The sequence below is a fragment of the Cygnus atratus genome, chromosome 17 (genome assembly GCF_013377495.2).
Source record: "Cygnus atratus isolate AKBS03 ecotype Queensland, Australia chromosome 17, CAtr_DNAZoo_HiC_assembly, whole genome shotgun sequence".
NCBI classification, from domain to species: domain Eukaryota; kingdom Metazoa; phylum Chordata; class Aves; order Anseriformes; family Anatidae; genus Cygnus; species Cygnus atratus.
The window spans coordinates 14543111-14561925 of record NC_066378.1 but is presented as its reverse complement, the minus strand read 5'-3'; the positions used below and the strand labels follow the sequence as shown (position 1 = coordinate 14561925).

The window sequence follows — 18815 nt, the reverse complement described above, 5'->3', positions numbered from 1 at the left end:
CGGCTGCTAAATGAAGCAATTAGCCGCTGGCACACCACGGCCTTTCTTAAAAGCACGCCTGGGGAGCTCAGGACCGTTGTGTCGGGCTGTGCGGGGAGGTGCACGGCCGCACGGTGGGTGCTCTGCGGAGGCCCCGAGCACCCCGGGGGCTGCGCATCCCCGGCCCCCCCGCTGCCAGGGAATCCCGGGGCCCTGCCGGGCACCCCCAGGGCGCAGCGGGGGCACCGCCGCCGCCCCCCCGCGCCGCCCGCCCCTCCCCAGCCCCGCGCCGAGCCGTGCCCGCCCGCTCCGCATTGCAGCACCGCGGGACCCGCCGCTGCGGAGCCGGGCGGGGGGAGGTGGGGGGGGGAGGCGGCGCCCGCTGGGTGCCCCCCACCCCAGCGGGGCCATCGGGGGGGGCCTCGTGGGCGGCCCGCCGCAGCCCCGCCGCAGGCATCCGGTGCGGATCGGCGCCGAGGGGGGGCTGCCGGCCTTGCGGGGGGAGCAGGGCACGGGCAGGATCAGGCCCCCGGCCCCCCCGCCCGGCGGGGCTGTGCTAGCCGGGCTCCCCCAGCCCCTCTGCACCTCCGCGGGGACCGCCCGGGGGGTCCCGGGGGGGTCTCAGGAGGGTCCCGGGGAGGTCCTAGGGGGGTCCCAGGGGGTCCTGGGGGGGCCCCAGGGGGGTCCCGGGTGGGTCCCAGCACACCTAGGCGGGAAGGCACCAGGTGAACAGAGGCCACCAGAGCTCGGTGCCATGGGGACGAGCAGCTGGGGACACTGCGGGGCTGCACCAGGGCAGGATCCGGCCCCAGGGATCTGTGCCCAGAGGTGCCGTTGCCCCGCAGCGAGGTGCACGAGGTGCCCAGCTCCAGCCCTTGCCCGTGCCACCGCAGCACTGGTGCAGCAAGGCCATGCTGCTGGCTCGTCTGTGGCTCAGAGCCCCGCAAACGGACTTCAGATGTTTAAAAATACAGAACTAGTTGTATTAAGGTTGTACCGAACACTACAGCTTCCCACGGAAGTACTTCATCATGTTCAAAAATATTTAATCCCAGCAATTTTCACATTGTTCTTATAAAAACAGACATGTATGAAGGGAAATGAAATGCTTAGTACATTTTTGGCACATTTTTTTTTGTTGTTTTTCTTTTTTTTTTTTAACCTTTACAAATTACAAACACACATTCATCGTTTTTAAAGGAAAAAAACTAAGTCTCGGCTGTACACTGCAGAGATGCACTAACCATCCCTAGCCTAAAACAGACTCCCGAACACAGTCGTGGTCACAGTTGCCGTTCTACAAGGACAAAAAAAAGACACCGGCAGCCCAGGACGTGCCGGGGACACCCAGCTCTGGCTGGGGCAAACGCCCCCATGTCTGCAGTGACGGAGCGCGGGGATGCTGAGGCCCCAAGAGCGGCTGTTGCAGGGTTCATCCACGGTCAGAGTGGTGCCGGGGGGCTGATTCTGCCCCCTCTGCCCCCGGGTTGGTTTCCCGTGCCGGAGCCCAGCCCTGCTGCCTGCTTTCTTCCTCCAGCGGACCTCCACCTCCCCCCCTGCCTCTTTCCCTCGCCTGGGCTCTGCCCAGCTGCCAGCCCGGGAGCCAAGTGCGAACCTCGAGGGCATCGTGGCAGAGCTCCGGGAGGGGCGTGGAGGCACGGAGGCTCAGCTGCTGCCCCATCGCTGCCCAGCGCCGTGCCCGCACCCCGGGGCAGGCAGCGGCCCCTCTGCCCCTCGTGGGGGCGGCGGTGGGGAGCCCGGTCCGTCGTGCTTACCCTGAGATGCTGCCGCGGGGCGAAGGGCCAACTGCAGCCTGCAGCCGGGCTTGGGCTTTCCTGGTGATGGCCACGCAGTGTTTCTGATGAGAAGCAGGGAGCAGAGGTGCTCTGGTGCCCGGGGAGCGCTCCTGCAGCTCCCGGAGGAGCTGGGCCGGGCGGTGGAGAGGCTGCGGGCTGGTGCTTCTCTGCAGAGCTGTGAGTCCTGCTCGTGTCCTCTCCGTCATCCAAAGCGAAGGGGCAGATGGAAGCGGCATGTCCCCCGCAGGTGCCGGGCTGTGCCCTGCTCCCCAGGTGTTGTGAGCGGGGCTCCACACCTGGATGCTTTCCTGAGACGTGTCCCGCTCCCCGGCACGGGGACGGTCCCCTCGCCCGGTGCCCACTGCCATGGGGGGCATGGGACGGGGCCGGCGGGACCCTGCGGCAAACCCTGCGCCTAAGACGGCTCTGAGCAATCAATTGCAGGCTCTTGCAATGGAGACGTTTTTAATTTTTAACAACAAAAGTACTGCAAAACCCCTCTGTGCGTGCATGGCCGGTGCGGGGGGGTGCGGCGCACGGGGCTCGGCCCCCTCTGCCGCTGCTGCCTGCACCGGGGTCCAGGCAGACCCCGGGGCTCTGCAGCACACCTATCGCAGTTTAAATAGAATAAATACAGTGAAGAAAACAGTAAAATCTTCAATAAAGAGGCAAAAGGAAAGACAACAGCAGGTCCAGGGGTCCAACCAAACTCCACGTAGTCTCTGGATTAGTTACTGAGGAAGTTCTATGAGAGCACATTAAGTTCGCAGCTGGAGACTCTCGTAGCGCTGTCTTTATATCGAAACTTCGTATTCTCTGGTTTCCTGAAAAGAAGGAAAAGCCGTTTTAGGGCAGCAGCCGCATTTTGGGATAACCACCCCATCCCCAGGGGGCAAGAGGCGCTCCAGGGGTCCCTTTGCTCCCCAGAGTGGTCCCCTCCCTGCCCAGCCCAGGGTTTTTGTAAGCCTCCGGGACCGCTCACGGTTTGTCCACTCGCTCCCTGAAGTCCTGATGCCGCACGCGCGGCAAACCCTTTGAAACCCTTTGCTCCCAGCCAACGGAGCAGCCCCCAGGGAGCGAGGGGCCCAGCAGCACTCACCCCTGTCTCATAGATCGGGTTGTCGAACTCCGTTTCTACCGTGATCTGGCTGTAGGGGTGCGAGTACATGAGGGGCAGGCGGAGGCTGGAGTAGTACCGGCACCTGCGGGGCGATGCCAGAGTCACCCGGCTGCACGGCGCTGGGCAAACCCCAGCACGCACCCACCCCGTCCTCCCGCGGGACCCCAGGTGATGCTCGACAGCCCCGGCTGGTCCTCGGGGGGCCCTGCAGAGCCCTACCTGGTGATGTAGATGTACGCTCCCCCCAGCAGCAGGGAGATGATCAGCACCGGGATGAAGATGGCTAAGGCCATGTTTCCCCCCTCGAGCGATGTCTCCGCAGCAGCTTCTGCTACTAAAAGGACGAGATCTCTCACGCGGGTTTTTGCCCAGCACCCGGTGCCCCCCCCCCCCCCCACCTCCGCTCCTGCCCTCGCTCCTCGCCCAGGTGATGTCTGCCTGGGCCAGAGGCACCCGCAGGAGCCCGCTCCTCCTCCCCAGGCAGTCTCGGGGCTTTTTTTGTTTGTTTGTTTTTAATTGGTGGGAACAGAAGTGCTGGGGTACTAACAGGCCACCTCCCGTTCTTACCCCGCCATCAGAGGGGTTCCAAATAATGTTTATCAATATGCTGATAGGCACCTTATAAATATAAATATAATATGGATATAAATATAGATGTAGATATAGATATATAGATATAGATATATAGATATAGGTATATAGATATAGGTATAGATATATAGATATAGATATAGACAGATATAGATAGACATAGACATAGACATAGACATAAACATAAACATAAACATAGACATAAATATAAATATAAATATAAATGTTCTGCAGGGTTGCACCAGTCCTCCCAGGAGCTCAAGGTGCCAGACAGCCCCCCCCCACCACCAAACAGGGCTGAGGACACACACCGGGGAGCACTGCTCAGGTCCTTCGGTGCCCCCCATGTGCATGCAGCACTTACTGCACCGGTTTCAGCCCAAGCACCTCTGCCGGGGTGCCGTGGGGTTTTAGGCTGGGGAGCACCTGGGGGTGCCAGGAGGTTGGGGGGGGGGGCTCAGCTCCCTGCAGGGAGAGCTCTGCACACTGAGCTGTGCAAGGGGCTCATCCAGCAGGTGTCACTCACCTTCCAGAGCGTGCTCAAAGCTGTCCTGGTTCACTGGAAGAGAAACGGGGAGTTACTGGTAGGGAACTGGGCTTGCACTGCCTGCTGGCTGCTTTCGGTGTTCTGCCTGCTGAGGATTCACTGCCCCAGCCTGTGGCTGCCGTGGAAGTTAGAGCTGGAAAAGCACGGGCCTGAGCTCCCCATACCCCGTGGGGTCCCAAACTGCTGCAAGCTTTCAGCTTTTAAAACGCAGTCAGTCTGTGTAAGTGCATGCACGGTGACTGAGCAGGCTGTGCAAAAAGACAGCAGCAGGATGGCTCTGCTCTACCCTCCGGAGTGCCACTGCTCGAGAGCATTTCCATGTAATTAGGAATTAAGCAGGAATTAAGAACAACCCATCCCTGCAGCTTAGTGGCAACAGGAGGGCCCTCCGTGTCCAGAAGGCACACTGCAACCGGAGCCTGCTCAGACCAGAGCCGAGGGCAGTTCCCAGGGCCGACCTCTCCCGCCTCAGCCCATGTGGACACCCGGCGGAAGCACCGCTGCTCAGCCTGGGCAAACGGCTCCGGGGAGAGCGGCACAAGGAAAGCAAGCAGACAGCCCAGCGCACCCCATGTGGTGGCCACAGGCTTGGCTCCCCCTCCCCGGGCCAGCCAAGGGTGCCCGGCACAGACGCAGGTTGCCCCCGCGCCCCCGCTGTGCCGCTACCTTTGCAGATGGGCAGGGGGCCGCTCCAGTGCGACGGCTGGCCCAGGATGCACTTGATGGTGACCTCCCCCATGAGCTCGAAGCCCTCGTAGCACATGAAGGTCAGGGACTCGCCGGGCAGGTAGAGGCGTTTGTAGAGTATTTGGTAGCCGTTTTCTGGCAGTCCCGGGTTGTCGCACGCCAGCGACTCCTCGGCTGGGAGGGAACAACACACCCCGGGTGAGCCCAAGGGCTGGGGAGGCAGCTCCTGAGATCGCACCCAGCCTGCCGGCAAGGTGAAACCCTGCACCACTGCAGGTGGCTGGGCACGGTCTTGGTGCAGGGAAGGTCCCAGGGCCCCCAGGAGCGGAGGAGTGGCAGGGCAGGAGGAGAAGCTGCCCCACCGCAGCGGACTTACAGACACAGTGCGGGAGCCGCGAGGTCCAGATGGGCGTCCCCGTCTCGCGGCTGTAGCAGGTCAGCAGCGAGCTGCCCTCCAGCACGAAGCCGGGGTTGCAGGTGTACTGGATGGTGGTCCCCACCAGCAGCACCGGGTCGGAGATGAGGCGGGTCGAGTGCTCCACCTCCCCCGGGTCTGTGCAGTACATAACTGGGGAAAAGAGGCCGTCTGGGTCATGAGCTCGGGGCTGCGACCCGGCAGCCACTGTGAAGGGGATGTGGTGTTGGTCCTGGGGACGTGGTGTGGGTCCTGGGGACGTGGTGGGGGTCCTGGGGATGCGGTGGGGGTCCTGGGGGCATGGTCGGGACAGCCAGCACATTGCTCAGGGCCGGCGGAGCAGGGCAGGGCAGTGCAAGGGGCACTTACTCTTTTCGCAGAAGGGGGGGTCGCTGCTCCAGCTGAGGTCCCACTGGCAGGTGAGGGTGTCGCTCCCCACGATGTCGTACCCCGGGTCACACTGGTAGGTGATCTTGGCCCCTCGCACCAGCTCCGTGTGCGACGTGGTCTTCCAGCCGTTCTGGATCTCGGGCAGGTCGGAGCAGGAGTCGTTGCGGGACACCTCTGCAGGCAGACGGAGGTGCTGGCTGCCACCCCCGGAGCTGCTGCCCAGGGACATGCGGCTCCTCGCTGCCGCGCATCCTTCCCTACAGCTCTGCGGCCCCGTGCACTGCAAGCAGCCCAGCCGGCAGCCCAGGCTGCGCGGGGTATCCTCTGGGCAGGGGGAAGGGGCAGCCGGGGGGGGTCTTTGAGTCTCCCCGGCCTCTGACCCTCAGGTCAGGCCAGGGCTGTGCTGATGAAGGCAGTGCCTTCCCTGGGGTCTGTACGAAAAGAGCAACCTGGGAACGCCAGGCTCTGTTCTGACTGCAGGTGCATGAAACCAGCGGTGCCGCTCCTGCTGGTGAGCTGGGCTGCTCCGGCGAGGGTCTCCTGCAGGCAGAGCCTGGCCGAGCGCTGCAGCAGGGACCCGGGGCCGTGCAGGTGATGTGCACTGCAGCTCGCTCTGCTTGCTCTAACTGGGGCTGTCGGCAGCAGAAAGGGAACGTGCTTGGGAGAAGCCTGCCAGGGGAAGACAGGCGGGCAGGGAGGCAGGCAGCGGGACTGCAGGCAGCCGGGGCAGGAGAGCCCTTCCAGTCCTTGTCCCTTCCTTGGGCACCCGCTCTGGCAGATGTGGCTGTGCCAAAGGACGATGTGAACAGACGTCTCCAGGTGTCGTGCAAGCCATGGCCAGAGCAAGGAGGTGGGGACATCTGGAGCCCACATGGGGACCGGCTTTAGTGACCTCCCCTGGACTGTGCTTCACTGCAGTGCCTCGGTGCCATCGGCTCTGTGCCCGACAGAGTGTGTGTGTGTGCAGGAGTCCTGCACCCCGATTCCCTGCAGTTTTTCTCTCCCTGTTCTGCTCTGCAGTTGCACTGGGCCCAAAATGCCACTGCCCTCTTGCAGAACCAGCCTGGAGCAGCTGCACGTTGTGGTGCCCTGTGCCCACCGCCCCCCTCACCCCCTACCTATGTAGTTCATGATGAATCCTTGCCCCTTCCCGAAGATGAGCCCAGCGGGGTCCGAGTGGAACTGGATGGTGAGGTCGGGGCTGGACGAGTAGAGCTTCTGGGGGCCGCTGCTGCCGACGTACTGCCCCAGGATGCGGGCGGTGAGCTCGTCCCCGTCGTAAATGGTGAGGATGTCGCTGTTGGTGAGGTTCAGGCTGGAAAGCAGAGCTCGGTCAGCTTGGGCAGGCGGTCAGCCGCACGCAGTGGTGCGGGACCGAGGGGCAGCGAGGTGACCTGCTGCCCCAGTGCCACCCACACCCCGTCCTAGGGCTCGGCCCTAGGGCTGCCTGTCCCCAGGGGGTCAGCACCCCTGCTCCTCCAGCGGCAGCCCCGCCGCCAGCCCCGGCCCCAGCTCCCTGCTGCTGGTGCTGAGGAGGGTCCGAGCATCCAGCATCCCAGCTTCCCTGGGCCAGCATCCCCAGGGGAGCGGCACCGGCTCCGTGGGGCTGGGGGGACCCCCGCCGTGCCCCAGCCGCAGCAGGGAGCGGTGTGGGGCCGCCCATAGAGCGGCGGGGCTGGGGGCGGCGGGGAGGGCACGGGGGGAGGACAGGGAGGGAAGACATGCAGGCAGCAAGCCCTGCTCCTGAGCCAGCAGCGCAGCGCCGGCCGCATCCCCCGTCCACCCCCCTTGCAGCAGGGATGGGGCTGTCCCCAGCTGCCCCCCAAGCAGGAGGGGACAAGGGGCACTGGGGACAAAAGGCACTGGCAGGGACAGAAGGGCTCTCGCCTCTCTCCCCAGCAAAGGGCACACGAGTCCCCTGCTCCTTGCCGTCCTGCCCCGTCCTGCCGGCCAGCAGGGCTCACCAGCAGCGGGAGCGCACCCAGCGCCCAGCTCACGGAGGGACAGAGCCTGGGACACCGCGTCCTCCCCTTCCCTGTGGGCAGGGCACAGCACCAGGGTGCTCCGGCCCCACAGGAGACGTCTCCGCCAGGTTTGAGGCTGAAGCAACCTCCCCTGCTAAGCCCGGGCTCCTGCCCATGGATGTCCTGTGCAATGGCCCAAGCAAGCATCCTCGTAGCACCCTGGGGCCAGAGCTGGTGCTGCCTTTGCCCAGCCCCGTGCAGGATGGTGCTGGGGTGCTGCAGCCAGGCTCCCGGCAGGATCCGGCCACCTGCATCCGCTCAGTACCCATGGGCCCGGGACATGTTCGGTCACCGCAGGACCCCTGCCCTGCACATCTGTCCGTCTAATTCGGCCTTGTTTGGAGACGCCTGAGCTGATCCCCAAACATTTTATTAAGAATGTTCTTGGAAGGCGCCCAGTTAATCCCCATGGCAAGCTGACATTTGTAGTAAATCTCTGCTTTCTGTCAAACATGATTTTCTCAGTGACATTTATGTTTGATGACTTCAAATCGCCTGGCCTCCAGTTCTGCTCAGCCCAAGCGCCCACAAATCCGGAAGAGCTGCGCTGGGAGCTCTGACTTCTGATTTTTACAGAAAGCCTTAAAACCTTTATGACTCTAAGCCCATACTTGAAAAAACGCCCTCCCTCTTGAAAACCCAGAATAGCACTGGAGGAGATTCCCTTTGCATGGGCAGCCTTATCACGCCAAAGGCTCCCCCCCGGTGCCAAAACCCACTGCCCTCCGAGCACCCAGAGGTGCGGTGAGGACGCGGTGCCTGCCCCCGCCCGGGCAGAGGTGGCCAGGGGCTGCCCCAACACGAGGAGCTCCTGAGCAGCACGGGTGGGCGGGCAGTCAGAGGGGAACTGGTGCGTTTGGTGAAGCGATGCAGGTCTCACAGGAGCAAGAAGGCAGCACAGAGGAGCTGGGCAGAGCCTCGCCTGCCTCCTCACCCCCCCGTTTGCCTCCCCGCGCCGCCTGCATCACATCAGCCCAGGCACCCAGCTGAGGTTTCCTCCTCGTGGATCTCCCTAGGCTTTTCCAGCCCTGGATGAACCAGCTCACGATGAGGCTGTGCTTTGCTCTGAGCTGCGCGTGGCTGCGTCCTGCTGTGGCGCTGCTCCCGCCGGCTTTGCTGGGGAGAGGCCCAGGAGCCATCTCAGGAGCAATGAACTATGGATGGATGCTGCGAGGCGATGGGTGCTGCGAGGCAATGGATACTGCAATGTGATGGATGCTGCAAGGCGATGGGTGCTGCAATGCGATGGGTGCTGCAAGGCGATGGGTGCTGCAACGCGATGGGTGCTGCAAGGCAATGGAAGCTGCAAGGCAATGGAAGCTGCAACAGCACTTTGACTTTCTGGAGCAGCACTTGGTGCCTCCCTCTGGGTGCTGCGCACACTGCAGGGGATTAGAGAAGCACCGAGGGGGGAGAACAGAAGCAGAGCTGGCCCCTGGGCAGGGGGATGCTGCAGCGGAGCGGGCTGGGCCGGGCAGTGGCAGGGCAGGGCCATGCAGCGGTGCCCAGGAACTACTCACAGCTGGATGTCCAGGAACAGCCGCTTCTCCTCGCCCACGTGCACCCTCCAGATGCAGTCCTCTCCCTCCGCGTAGGGCTCCGGCCAGTTGGGGGACAGGATCACCCCGGCCACGGCCGTCAGCTCCCCCCCGCACATGGCTGCAGGAGAGGCAGGCAGGGTCAGACGGTGCCCGTGCCATCGGTGCAGGGCCCGGCGTCGCCCCGTGGCAGGGCACTCACCGCGGCACAGCGGCTCCGTGTCGTTCCAGTAGGGGTCCCGCATGTTGACGCACTCGATGACGGCGGGGCCCTGCTCCAGGGAGTGCCCGGGGTCGCACGTGAACTCCACGGTGGTGCCCAGGTTGTAGGTGGGGTCGGAGGTGGTGAAGTTCCCGTTCTGAATGTAGGGCTCGTAGCAGTGGCCCCGCTCAAAGGCTGTGAGAGAAACCCCCGGTAGTGGTGCGGGCACGGAGCTGGCTGGGGACGGCGCTGCCTCCCAGCTCCTCGACCCTCCCTGCTCCCAGCTTCGGGGGTGCTGGAGGAGCCCCAGGGCTCTGCCAGAAACCTGTCCCTCTGTCCCCACCATGCACAGCCACGCTGCCACACGAATGCCTCTTCCAAGTTGTACTTTAGGATTAACAATCGCTTATCTGTCCTGAGCCACGCAGGCTTAACCAAACCCCGCTTCTTCCTTTGGGAAGGAGTGAGGGCGCTGGGTCCTACCCCCCTGAAGCTGAGAGTGCTGTGGGTGGCAGGCACGAGGGGGCCAGCATGGTTTGATGGTTTGCCAGGAGGTTTTGGAAGTGTAAAAATATAGCTGTTGACTCTGGGCACAGATTATTACACTTCAGAAATGTGGGACTTAAATATCAGCCAGGCCACTCAACCAGCACGAGGAAAGAATTTTGCAGGAACCATCACAACAGCTTTTGACACCCAGCGTGATGGATGCGGTGACCACGGGAGGGCAGGCGACGTGCACAGGGCAGGGGTCAGGACAAGCCCGGCCCTGCGTGGCACCGAGGGATGGGGGCAGACGGGGCCTTTGGCCGTGGGGGCTGCGCACCTCCCACAGCCTGCCGGCATTTTCGGGTCGGGTTCGGAGGAGCCCTGTGCCAGGCACACAGACACCTCCCACAGGCACTACGCTTACCAACACGGCCCTCTGTTGGAGCAAACGGGATTTCACTATTCCTGTTTCTTGCTAGGGAAACACATTCCCCAAAGCTGCCGCAGCCACAGGAGGTTTGGAGAGCCCTGCGTGCCCAGCACCACGGGGACGGCAGCGCACGGAGCATGGGGGCTGGGACCCCTCCTGCAGCCCCCACCGCCCGCTGCCCTCGGGTCTGCCGCGACGGGGGGGTCACCTTCGAAGCGGATGTTGAAGGCGGTGGCAGCGGCGGGCTCCTCGGCGAGAAAGTCGATCCGGATGGAGGAGCCGTCGCTGATCACCCCTTCGAAGGGCACGCTGTCGGCTCGCAGCGAGTCGTAGAGCACGGCGGAGCGGTTGGAGTCCCCGCTGTACACCACCATCCTGCAACGGGACACACGGTGCGTTACAGGGGGAGCTCTGCCAGGTCCCTGCGGGGACAGCACCGCTTCCCTGGCCAGCCCCGGACCTGGCTCCCGGCCCCTGGGACCCGCTCCCAGGGAGGGAGGCACTGGGGGACGCGGTGCCTGCTGGGGATGGGGACACACGGGGCTGCAGGGGACCCAGCCCTTCCTCCTCACACCAGCGCCTGCTCCCCGGTGTGCCCAGAACACGGCATTTTAAAGAAATCATGCAAACGGAACTTCACCAACCAGAAAAGTCTCTTTTACTGTGCCATAAACAGGAGCTTTATCCTTTGGCTTTACTACAAGCCATAAACCTGCTTTACTGCCTGTTGCCAGACCAGATTCTAACGCTCTTTAAACACAAGCATCACTGCCATAAGCGTGTGCTTTCTGTTACGGATGCTGACGGCTCGGGACCTGCAGCTTCTCGTGCCCTGGCGAAGAGCAGTGCTGGGCACAGGGTGGTCAGGGGGAGGAGAGGACGAGCGTGACCCAGCACGCTGCAGCACCCTGCACGTGGCGAGGGCAGGGCACCTGCATGACCCCCCAGCACCAGGAGCACGTCCTCAGGACAGCAAGCAGCCCTTTTTGCTCAGAGACCTTGCCTCCTGAGTGCTTGAATGCCTCAGCCAGGGACCTCCTCTCCTGCACCGGGACCTTCCTCTGCCCCTTCCTCACCAGGTCTCCTCCCGGCGCTGCCCCCGGGACACCCACAGCCCTGGCACCAGGAGGGCAGGAGGTGGGGCTGAGCCCAGCCGGGGCTTCCAAGCTTTGGTGGTACTTGGGCAGCCCCCAAAAAACACTCTGCTCCTCACCCTGAGCAGAACAAAGCTCGGCGCAGACCCCGCCGCGGGCTCCCAGCACCTCACCTGTCCTTCTCGGTCAGCAGCAGCTTCTCGAAGTGCAGGTGCAGCTTCTGGCCCGGGGGGGCCCCGATGGTCCACACGCAGTACATGCTGCTCGACTGGTTGCCCGTGTAGCTGGGCGAGAGGACGCGGCCGATGGTGGCGTTGTGCACGGTGCCGCCGCAGGGCGCTGCCAACGCAGAGCACGGGCGAGGTGAGGGCAGGGGCACGGGGCCGTGCGCTTATTTATGGGGGGGCTTCTGCACCGCAGAGGGGGGAGACGCCCCGCTGAGCTCAGCGGGGAGCCGACACCCCCCCAGCCAGCAAGGCTCGCACCTGAGCAGATCGGTTCTGGGCTGCTCCAGTGAGGCCGAGAGGCGTTGATGCACGTGAGCACCTTGGGGCCCTGCAGCTCGTAGCCCAGGTGGCAGTGAAAGTGGGCGATCCCCCCCGAGTGCAGGTCCATGACGGTGACCTCTCCGAAGTCGGGTCTCCGTGGAAAGCTGCAGCTCAGCATGAACACTGGAACGACACCGCACGGCTCGAGGCTGGGCTGCTCCGAGGCACCCCGTGGCCAGGGCTGAGCACCGAGGGCGTGCTGGATGCGCCCGCGGTGCCATGGGCAGCACCCGCTGCAGGGCCGGCTGCACCCCGCGCTGCTTTTGCACCTGTTACTGCTTTTGGGCAGACCCAGTTTCTATTTTAGAATAAATTTGCTTGAACACATGCATTTTTTATGGCTTCTCAAGGAAAAAATAGACATTTAGTCAGAGTCTGTGCAGCAAGAGCTGCCGAATGGGGACAGCAATGGGGCGAGGAGCACAACCACCACAGCGCATGTCACACCCTCTGCTCCAGGGCACCACGGAGGCTGCTGCTCGCTCCTGCCCTGGCTGGTGCACGGCCTCGGGGTCAGAGCCCAGCACGTTCCCACCCCGCGGGGCCGAGGAGCCGGCGGGGGGCACCTACCCTGGTAGTGGAGCTGGAAGGTGCCCACCGCCTCGTCCTGGAAGGTGCGGAAGTAGACGGAGATGGTGTTGGTGGGGCTGCGGATCACCTGGCCCTCCACCAGCAGCGTCTGGTTGGCCAGCACCACCAGGCTGTCGTCGTCCACGCCGCGGATGGAGAGCACCTCGCCGTCCGACAGGTTCACGCTCTTCACCTGGTGGGAGCAGAGAGCTGTGAGGCTGCGGGGGCGAAGGCGGCCGTCCCGGGGGGCCGGGAGCACGGCCTCGTCCCAGCCCCAGGCACACACAGCTCCCGCGTGTCGTGCTTGCTTGATATGCTTTTTGAGGTCGGGTGCACTTGTGCAGCACAAGTGCCACCAGAGCAGGGCTCTTCTGTCGGGCCCGGGGCTTGCCTGCACTCACACCAGGAACCCTCCCCGGGGTCCCGCACCCGGAGCGGCTGGGGAGTCACAGCAAACATGCCTAATGAGCAGTCCCAAAAGGCTTTAATTATTATTTGGAAAAAGCTGAAGAAGTAACCCCACATTTGCATTTCACGTCCATTTAGCTTAATAAATGGGCTCATATTTCAGCAGAAAGATGCTCATCAGATCATTTGTTTCCTTAAGTGTGCGAGGACCAGGGCTCTATATTTAGCGCACACCGCAGCCTCAGCCTGTAATTGCACACCCTCCCGGCGATGTTGTGACTGCAAGGGTTTGTTGCTGTTGTCACCAGCGTGCCCGTCTCCCCACCCCGCTGCACGCAGCGCAGATGTGCGGCTGCCGCGCGAGCACGGCGCCAGGGCGCTTTGGCGGCACGTGGCAGGAGCTGCGTGGAGCCGTCCCGCGTGCAGCCCCCTCTGATCTGCGGGCAGAAGCAAGGCTTCCCCGGGAGGAACGGCACCGAGCCTGCCACGCTGCTCCCTCCCTGCCCCTGAGCACTACACGGTGCCAGGAACAGCCCCGGCCTCACCTCGTTGCCTTTGCTGGAGTTGGTGCTGCAGGACAGGGCTGAGCAGGGGCAGAGCCAGCCCGGGTCCAGCCTGGGCCGTGCTTCTAACCCAGGAGCTGCCTTTGCCCTATTTTGCAGCGGAGAGCCTCTGGTGCAGGCAGAATACTTGCCCCGGCAGAGGAGGGCAGCCCCGGACCCGACAGCCGCACACGAGTTCCTCGCCTCCAGGTTTTGTGCTGGGAGCGTGGCTTGCCTGGCACGCCGTGCGCGCGCATCACACCTGGCTCAGATGTGCTCACTAACAAGTGGGGTGAATTATCCATCGCTGGGGATGAGTTATTTGGAGTTCGGGATCCAAGAGCAGCTAAGTGGCTACGCGCCGCGCTAATGACTTCCCTCCAGCTCTCGCTGGGGCAGTTTTGCTTCCTGAGCCTGGTCTGAATCACCGCTCAGCCGTTTCCAGGGTTTCTAACACATTTTGTTCTGAAATCAAAGACAAACCTGTTCCCCAGCTAGCTTCCTCCAGTACGACTGGCATCAAACAGGCTGCCTAGCTCCGAGCCGCTCCAGCACATCGGGAAGCGGACACTGAGGGGTGCCACCAGAGCACAGCAGCTGAGGGCACCCAGGCAGCTCGGCTCTGCCACCACCTCCTTGCCTCCCTCAACCAGCTCTGCCCTTGGGGAGGGGGGACATTGGGCAGACGGACCCCAGAGGAGCGGAGGAAGGCGCAGCATTCCCCTGGAGCTGCGGTGTCCCCAGCCCCTTTGCGGGTGCCACGGGGTGCAGGCACCGCTCTGCCACCCGCTCAGCCCCGCTCAGCCAGGCCGGGGTGTGGGGACGTCACGGAGAGAGAGGTGGCAGTGCCGGGTCACGGGCACCCCCAGGGGACCCCTTCCTTTCCGGAGCAGCCGGCAGCTCCAGACGAAGGCGGTGGCCGCGCGCCAGGGACCGTCAGCCGCTGCGAAAGGCTCCATATGCGCCGCTTCCTGCCAGGGGCTGCGGAGGACAAGTTCCTGCTCTGATCGGAGACGGAACCTGTGTCAGCTCCTAAAAAGTCTGCTGGGAAGCCAGGAGGGATCCTTAACTCAGACTGGCAGGCTTGCTCACCCACTAGAAAATCTCTTTAGGGAAATTCTATTTCCTGCCAAGAAAATTCAAGATTTAAATAAATAAATAAATAAATACAATTTCACAAAATATTCTTGGAGCTGGCGGCTCTGCCACTCGAGCTGCTGCAGGGCCCTGGCCTGGGCAGGGATGGAGCTCGGCTGGGCCCTGCAGGATGCTGTGAGCACCAGTGCAGTGCAGGGATGCTGGCGGTGCTGGGGACGCTGCCTGCAACGGCCCTGGCAGCCCCAGCACTGCGCTGACGCCCCACGGGACAGCCAGGCTTTGTGCCCGCTCGTCACCAAAAGCAGATCTCACCCGTACTCCGGAGGGTTCAGGATCTGCCCTCAGGGAAGCAGAGGGGCCTCGTGCACTGCTCCCAGCGCAGCCGAGGAGCAGCCCAGGGTCGTTCCCAGCTTGCCTCCGCACAGGGCTGCGATGCTGCAGCTGCTTGCACCAGCACCAGGCTCTCCTGTGACATTCCTGCGGGGCCAGCGCCTTGCAGGGCTTTTCTTCCCTCCTAGGGATGCCTTTAACAAGACACGCAGAGGTAACAGGCAGCACCCACCCCGGGTGCTCAGCCCCCTCTGTGCTGAGTCCTGGGCAGATCTTGCCCCACGCTCCCCCGGGAGCCCCGCGGCTCCCTGCTGCCCCACTCCGGGCAGGAGAGCCCTGCCCCACGCCTCCCGCCCTGCACGGCCTCCCCTGCTCATCTCCACTACAGGGGCTGGGAATTAAATCAAAATCATTTAAACATTAACCAATTATCCCTGGCACTGTGAGGCAGCCGAGGAAGTTGCACCGTGTTACTTCAGCACCTGCCCGATGTAATTAGCCTCGGAGCCGCTGAAGCTCGCGGTACTTGGACGTGTAAAGAACCGAAAAGTGATGCAGGAGTCCGTCGGTGCCAGGCGAGGCACGGGCAGCACCAGGGATGTGGGGGCTGTCTCTGCCGGTGCTGCCCTCCAGCTAGGGATGGGCAGTGGTGCCGACTGCCCTCCAGCCCCTCCGGCCCACCCTTCTAGTGGGAAATAAGGCGTAATTAGGACCACTGACTGCCAGCATGCCCACACTAATTACTCCCCAAAGTGCAAGCAGGAGAGGGGCACAGAGTGAGTCCATCACCCCTGGTACCAGGCAGGAAACTGAGGCAGGGTGTAGGGGTTGTCCCCGGCCCCATCCCCTGCCGTTACCAGCACCGGCACAGCCTGAGCACGGCGTGGGCAGGGCCCGCTCCAGGCAGGCTGTGCCCAGGCAGTGCAGTCCCGCTTCCGTGATTTCATTTGTCTGGAAGCCTCAGAAGCAGCAGCAAAACAAAATGCGAGGCTCGGGGGGTGGGGAGGCTAATTTTACGCTCCATTAAAATCTCAGCTTACAACGGGAGCAAGGTCAGGAGCGGTGTCACCCGATGGGTTATGGACAGCAGCGAGTTTACAGCGGCGCAAGCTGTCCCTAGCACCCTGAGGATTTGGGGAGGCAGGGTTACTGCCACGGGGAAGTGGCTGAGACATGCACAAATGGCAGTGCGTGGCCCCGTGCCACCAGCATCGCTGCGCCGTGCTGCTGGGACCCTGGTACTGTCCCCACTGGGGCTCGACCCATGGCCATGGCCGCACCACGAGGTCAGCCCCTCGCATGTGCCAGCCGAGGGGACGGCACGGACCAGCTCGCTGGAACTGCCGCTCTTTTTAATGCCCCTGCTTGGCTACACAGATTAAAAGTTAATGCATTTTAATTGGATACAAATTGTGACATGGGGAGAACACAGGAACAACAAAAGACGGCAGAGCAGAGCACAGAGCCTGAACCGACAGTGTCTGAAACGTGCCGAGGGTGCTTGGCGGCTTCCCCTGCCCCTCCGCGCTGCTCCCCAGCACCCCCCCAGCCTTCACCAGGCTTTAAGGCATTTGCACAGTGCCTGCTGGGGGGGCCCTTGCTTATGGTGTGCCACAGCCTGCCCTTGCTGCGTATTCTGCACTCCCCTGAAAACCAGCCCGCATTTACAGACCCCTTCCCACGTAGACATAGCTCTGGTTCCCCAGCTCAGCACGCAGTTTGCACGGTGTGCAACGCCTGCTCGCATGGTGTGCAATGCCCATTTGCATGGTGTGCAATGCCTGCTTGCACACGTGGTTTCGCTGCCAGCCATCAGGCACGTGGCCCCGCACCAGGGCAGGAGTTTCTCAAAGCCTGTCCAAGCAATGCTGGCTGGGGAGGGGACGTGTCGGCCGCGCTGCTTCGCCCCTTCCCACGAGGGCTGAGCGTCTCTTTTGCAAATCGCCTGGCAGCACCTCATTGCTAAATTAATTGTATGGCATTTTAGCGCTTTGATCATAGCTGACGTTCAGGATGTACCAGTTCCCTCGTACAGTTTATTTATTACACAGCCTAAGAAAACTGTCTATTTTTTTCTCCAGGACGGGCACTTTTAGCAAGCGCAGGAGCCCAGGGTGGCTGTGCCTGGTCCTGCCCACAGCCCGCTGAGCCTTTGCTGCCGTGGTGCAGGGGGGGCCGAGCCGTGGTGACCCCCTCCCCCCGACGCACTTCTCACCTGCAGCTCCACGCCGTAGCCCGTGTAGACGGTGACATTGTAGGTGCACTCCAGGTAGCTGTGCAGGGGCAGCGGGGGGTAGTCGGTGGAGTCGATGTAGCCCTCGGGGTCGTAGAAGCTCACGCTGCAGCGGACTGGAGGGGGGGACGCACGTCAGACACTGCCCTGGGGGCCAGGCTGGCCCCGCCAGCAGCATGCACCCACCCCACCTCTTCTTGAGTGGAAAACCACTGCTAAGGAAGCAACCCTTCTCACCGGAGGTGCTCAGGCACTTCTGCAGGGCAGCTTTTGGGGAAACCCACGCCCCCGAAGCGCAGAAGGTTCCAGGTGTCCCCAGGACCCCAGCGGGCAGAGCTGCCCCCCGCCGCTGCTGGAACCCCCCCGGACCCCCGGCACAGCTTCCCCGTGCCAGCTTACCCGGGGTGGGCTCCGTGGTTATGACGGTGGTGGTGATGATGGTGGAGGTGGTGGTTTCTTGGCTCTCCTCCAGCGTGGAGCCGTTCCCCTCGCTCTCCGCGCTGTCCGTGCGGTTAACAGCAGCCCCCGTGGGAGCCGCGGTCGGGGCCGTGCTGGCATCACTGGGGCCGCTGGGGAAGGGACGAGCGGCCGCCGGCGGCAGGGTGGACGGGGAGATCTGCAGCACGGGGCGGCTGGTCGGGTCCCGGCCCCCCCAGGGCAGCTCGGGAGGGCTCAGCCTCGGTGTGTCCCCCCCAGCTGCTGCCTCTGCCGGCACGGGCGGCTCCTGGGAGGAGACGGGGAGCCTGGAGCCTGGCACGCTCACAGCCTTGGGGGGCCCCGGCAGGGTGGGCTTGGGCTTCAGGTGCTTCCTGGCTGCGTTCGCTTGCTTTGGAGCCGGCAGCTTTTTCTTGACGGTTTGTTTTGCATCAGCCCCAGGGGCGGCAGCGGGTGCCGGGGGGACGTGGCTCCGCGTGGGCAGCGTGGGTCCCTCTGCCGCCGGCTCAGCGCCGTCCTCCGCCGGGGGCAGCAGGTTGAGGGCTGCGCCGTGCCCCGGCCCCCCGGCGCTGCCCACCGCCTCGTCCGCCGGCTGCTCCGCGCCCGGGGGGTCAGGGCTCGCGGGGAGCAGCGCTGCCTCCGGCCTGCCGTCTGCAAAAGAGGGGGGGAAAAGTGGGAATTCGGCAATTCTGGACACGAAATTACAGCTGTGCCCGCGACACAAAATCAGCCCCCCAGAGAGCGGCGGCTGATTGAAAGCCCGCTGCTCTCCCAGACGTGCTTATTCCGGGGAAGCAGTAATGAACCTGTGCTGATTCCCTCAAAGTTGGCTTTCTGCTGGGACTCGGTGGCCTTATCGTGCCGTTTCAGAGCTGCTATTTGGTGTCTTTATCTAGAGGTCAGCTGTTCAGAGAGGTTTGCTCGCTCACGCTGAGTTTGTTTCTCTGCCTCGCCGTTATGAAAAGCCTTTATTTTTGCAATTGCCATCAGCAAATACGGTTATTTCAGAGCCTGATTAGCCCGCGGCTCTTCCCTATTGTCTTCCCCCCGCCGCTGCCTGACGGAGAACAGACACGATTACCTTCCTCCAGCCCCCCACACCAAAGCACCGTCCGGACCTGCGAAGCCGCTCCTCGGGCAGGGGCAAAGCCGCGTGCGGGAGGTGAGGGCAGGCAGAGCCGCGCCACCGCCGCCCGGCCGGGGAGCTAATTGCGTGAAAAGTGGATGTATGCACCACCGGTGGGTCTGGCTGGGCTGCAGCCCACAGCGAGAAATAAGCTCTAAGCACCACCGCAGCTCTGCGAAGTGCTGCAGGAAGCCAGCAGAAGCCGAGCGGCGACATTTCCCAT

At 63.3% G+C, this 18815-nt stretch overlaps 1 protein-coding gene across 1 annotated transcript; it reads right to left on the bottom strand.

Annotated features, from left to right (window-relative positions):
- Positions 1–2518: 2518 nt before the first annotated feature.
- SEZ6L (seizure related 6 homolog like) lies at positions 2519–18453 on the bottom strand. Its single transcript, XM_050714292.1, has 17 exons — positions 18396–18453; positions 17431–18117; positions 17014–17147; positions 12421–12613; positions 11788–11973; positions 11476–11641; positions 10417–10583; positions 9290–9484; positions 9070–9208; positions 6644–6840; positions 5505–5699; positions 5097–5288; positions 4700–4894; positions 4013–4045; positions 3115–3229; positions 2875–2977; positions 2519–2599 (listed from the first exon to the last, which is right to left on the bottom strand). The coding sequence occupies exons 1-17, from the start codon at positions 18451–18453 to the stop codon at positions 2570–2572; spliced, it is 2985 nt and encodes a 994-aa protein (XP_050570249.1). The 3' UTR covers positions 2519–2569.
- Positions 18454–18815: the final 362 nt, after the last annotated feature.

Coding starts and splice junctions, on each gene's coding strand:
- SEZ6L (XM_050714292.1), bottom strand. CDS start 18,453: ATGGCAATTGCAAAAATAAAGGCTTTTCATAACGGCGAGGCAGAGAAA. Junction 6,841..9,069: donor CTGTTCCTGGACATCCAGCT/GTGAGTAGTTCC, acceptor TCTGCTTTCCAG/CCTGAACCTCACCAACAGCG. Junction 3,230..4,012: donor CTTTGAGCACGCTCTGGAAG/GTGAGTGACACC, acceptor TCGTCCTTTTAG/TAGCAGAAGCTGCTGCGGAG.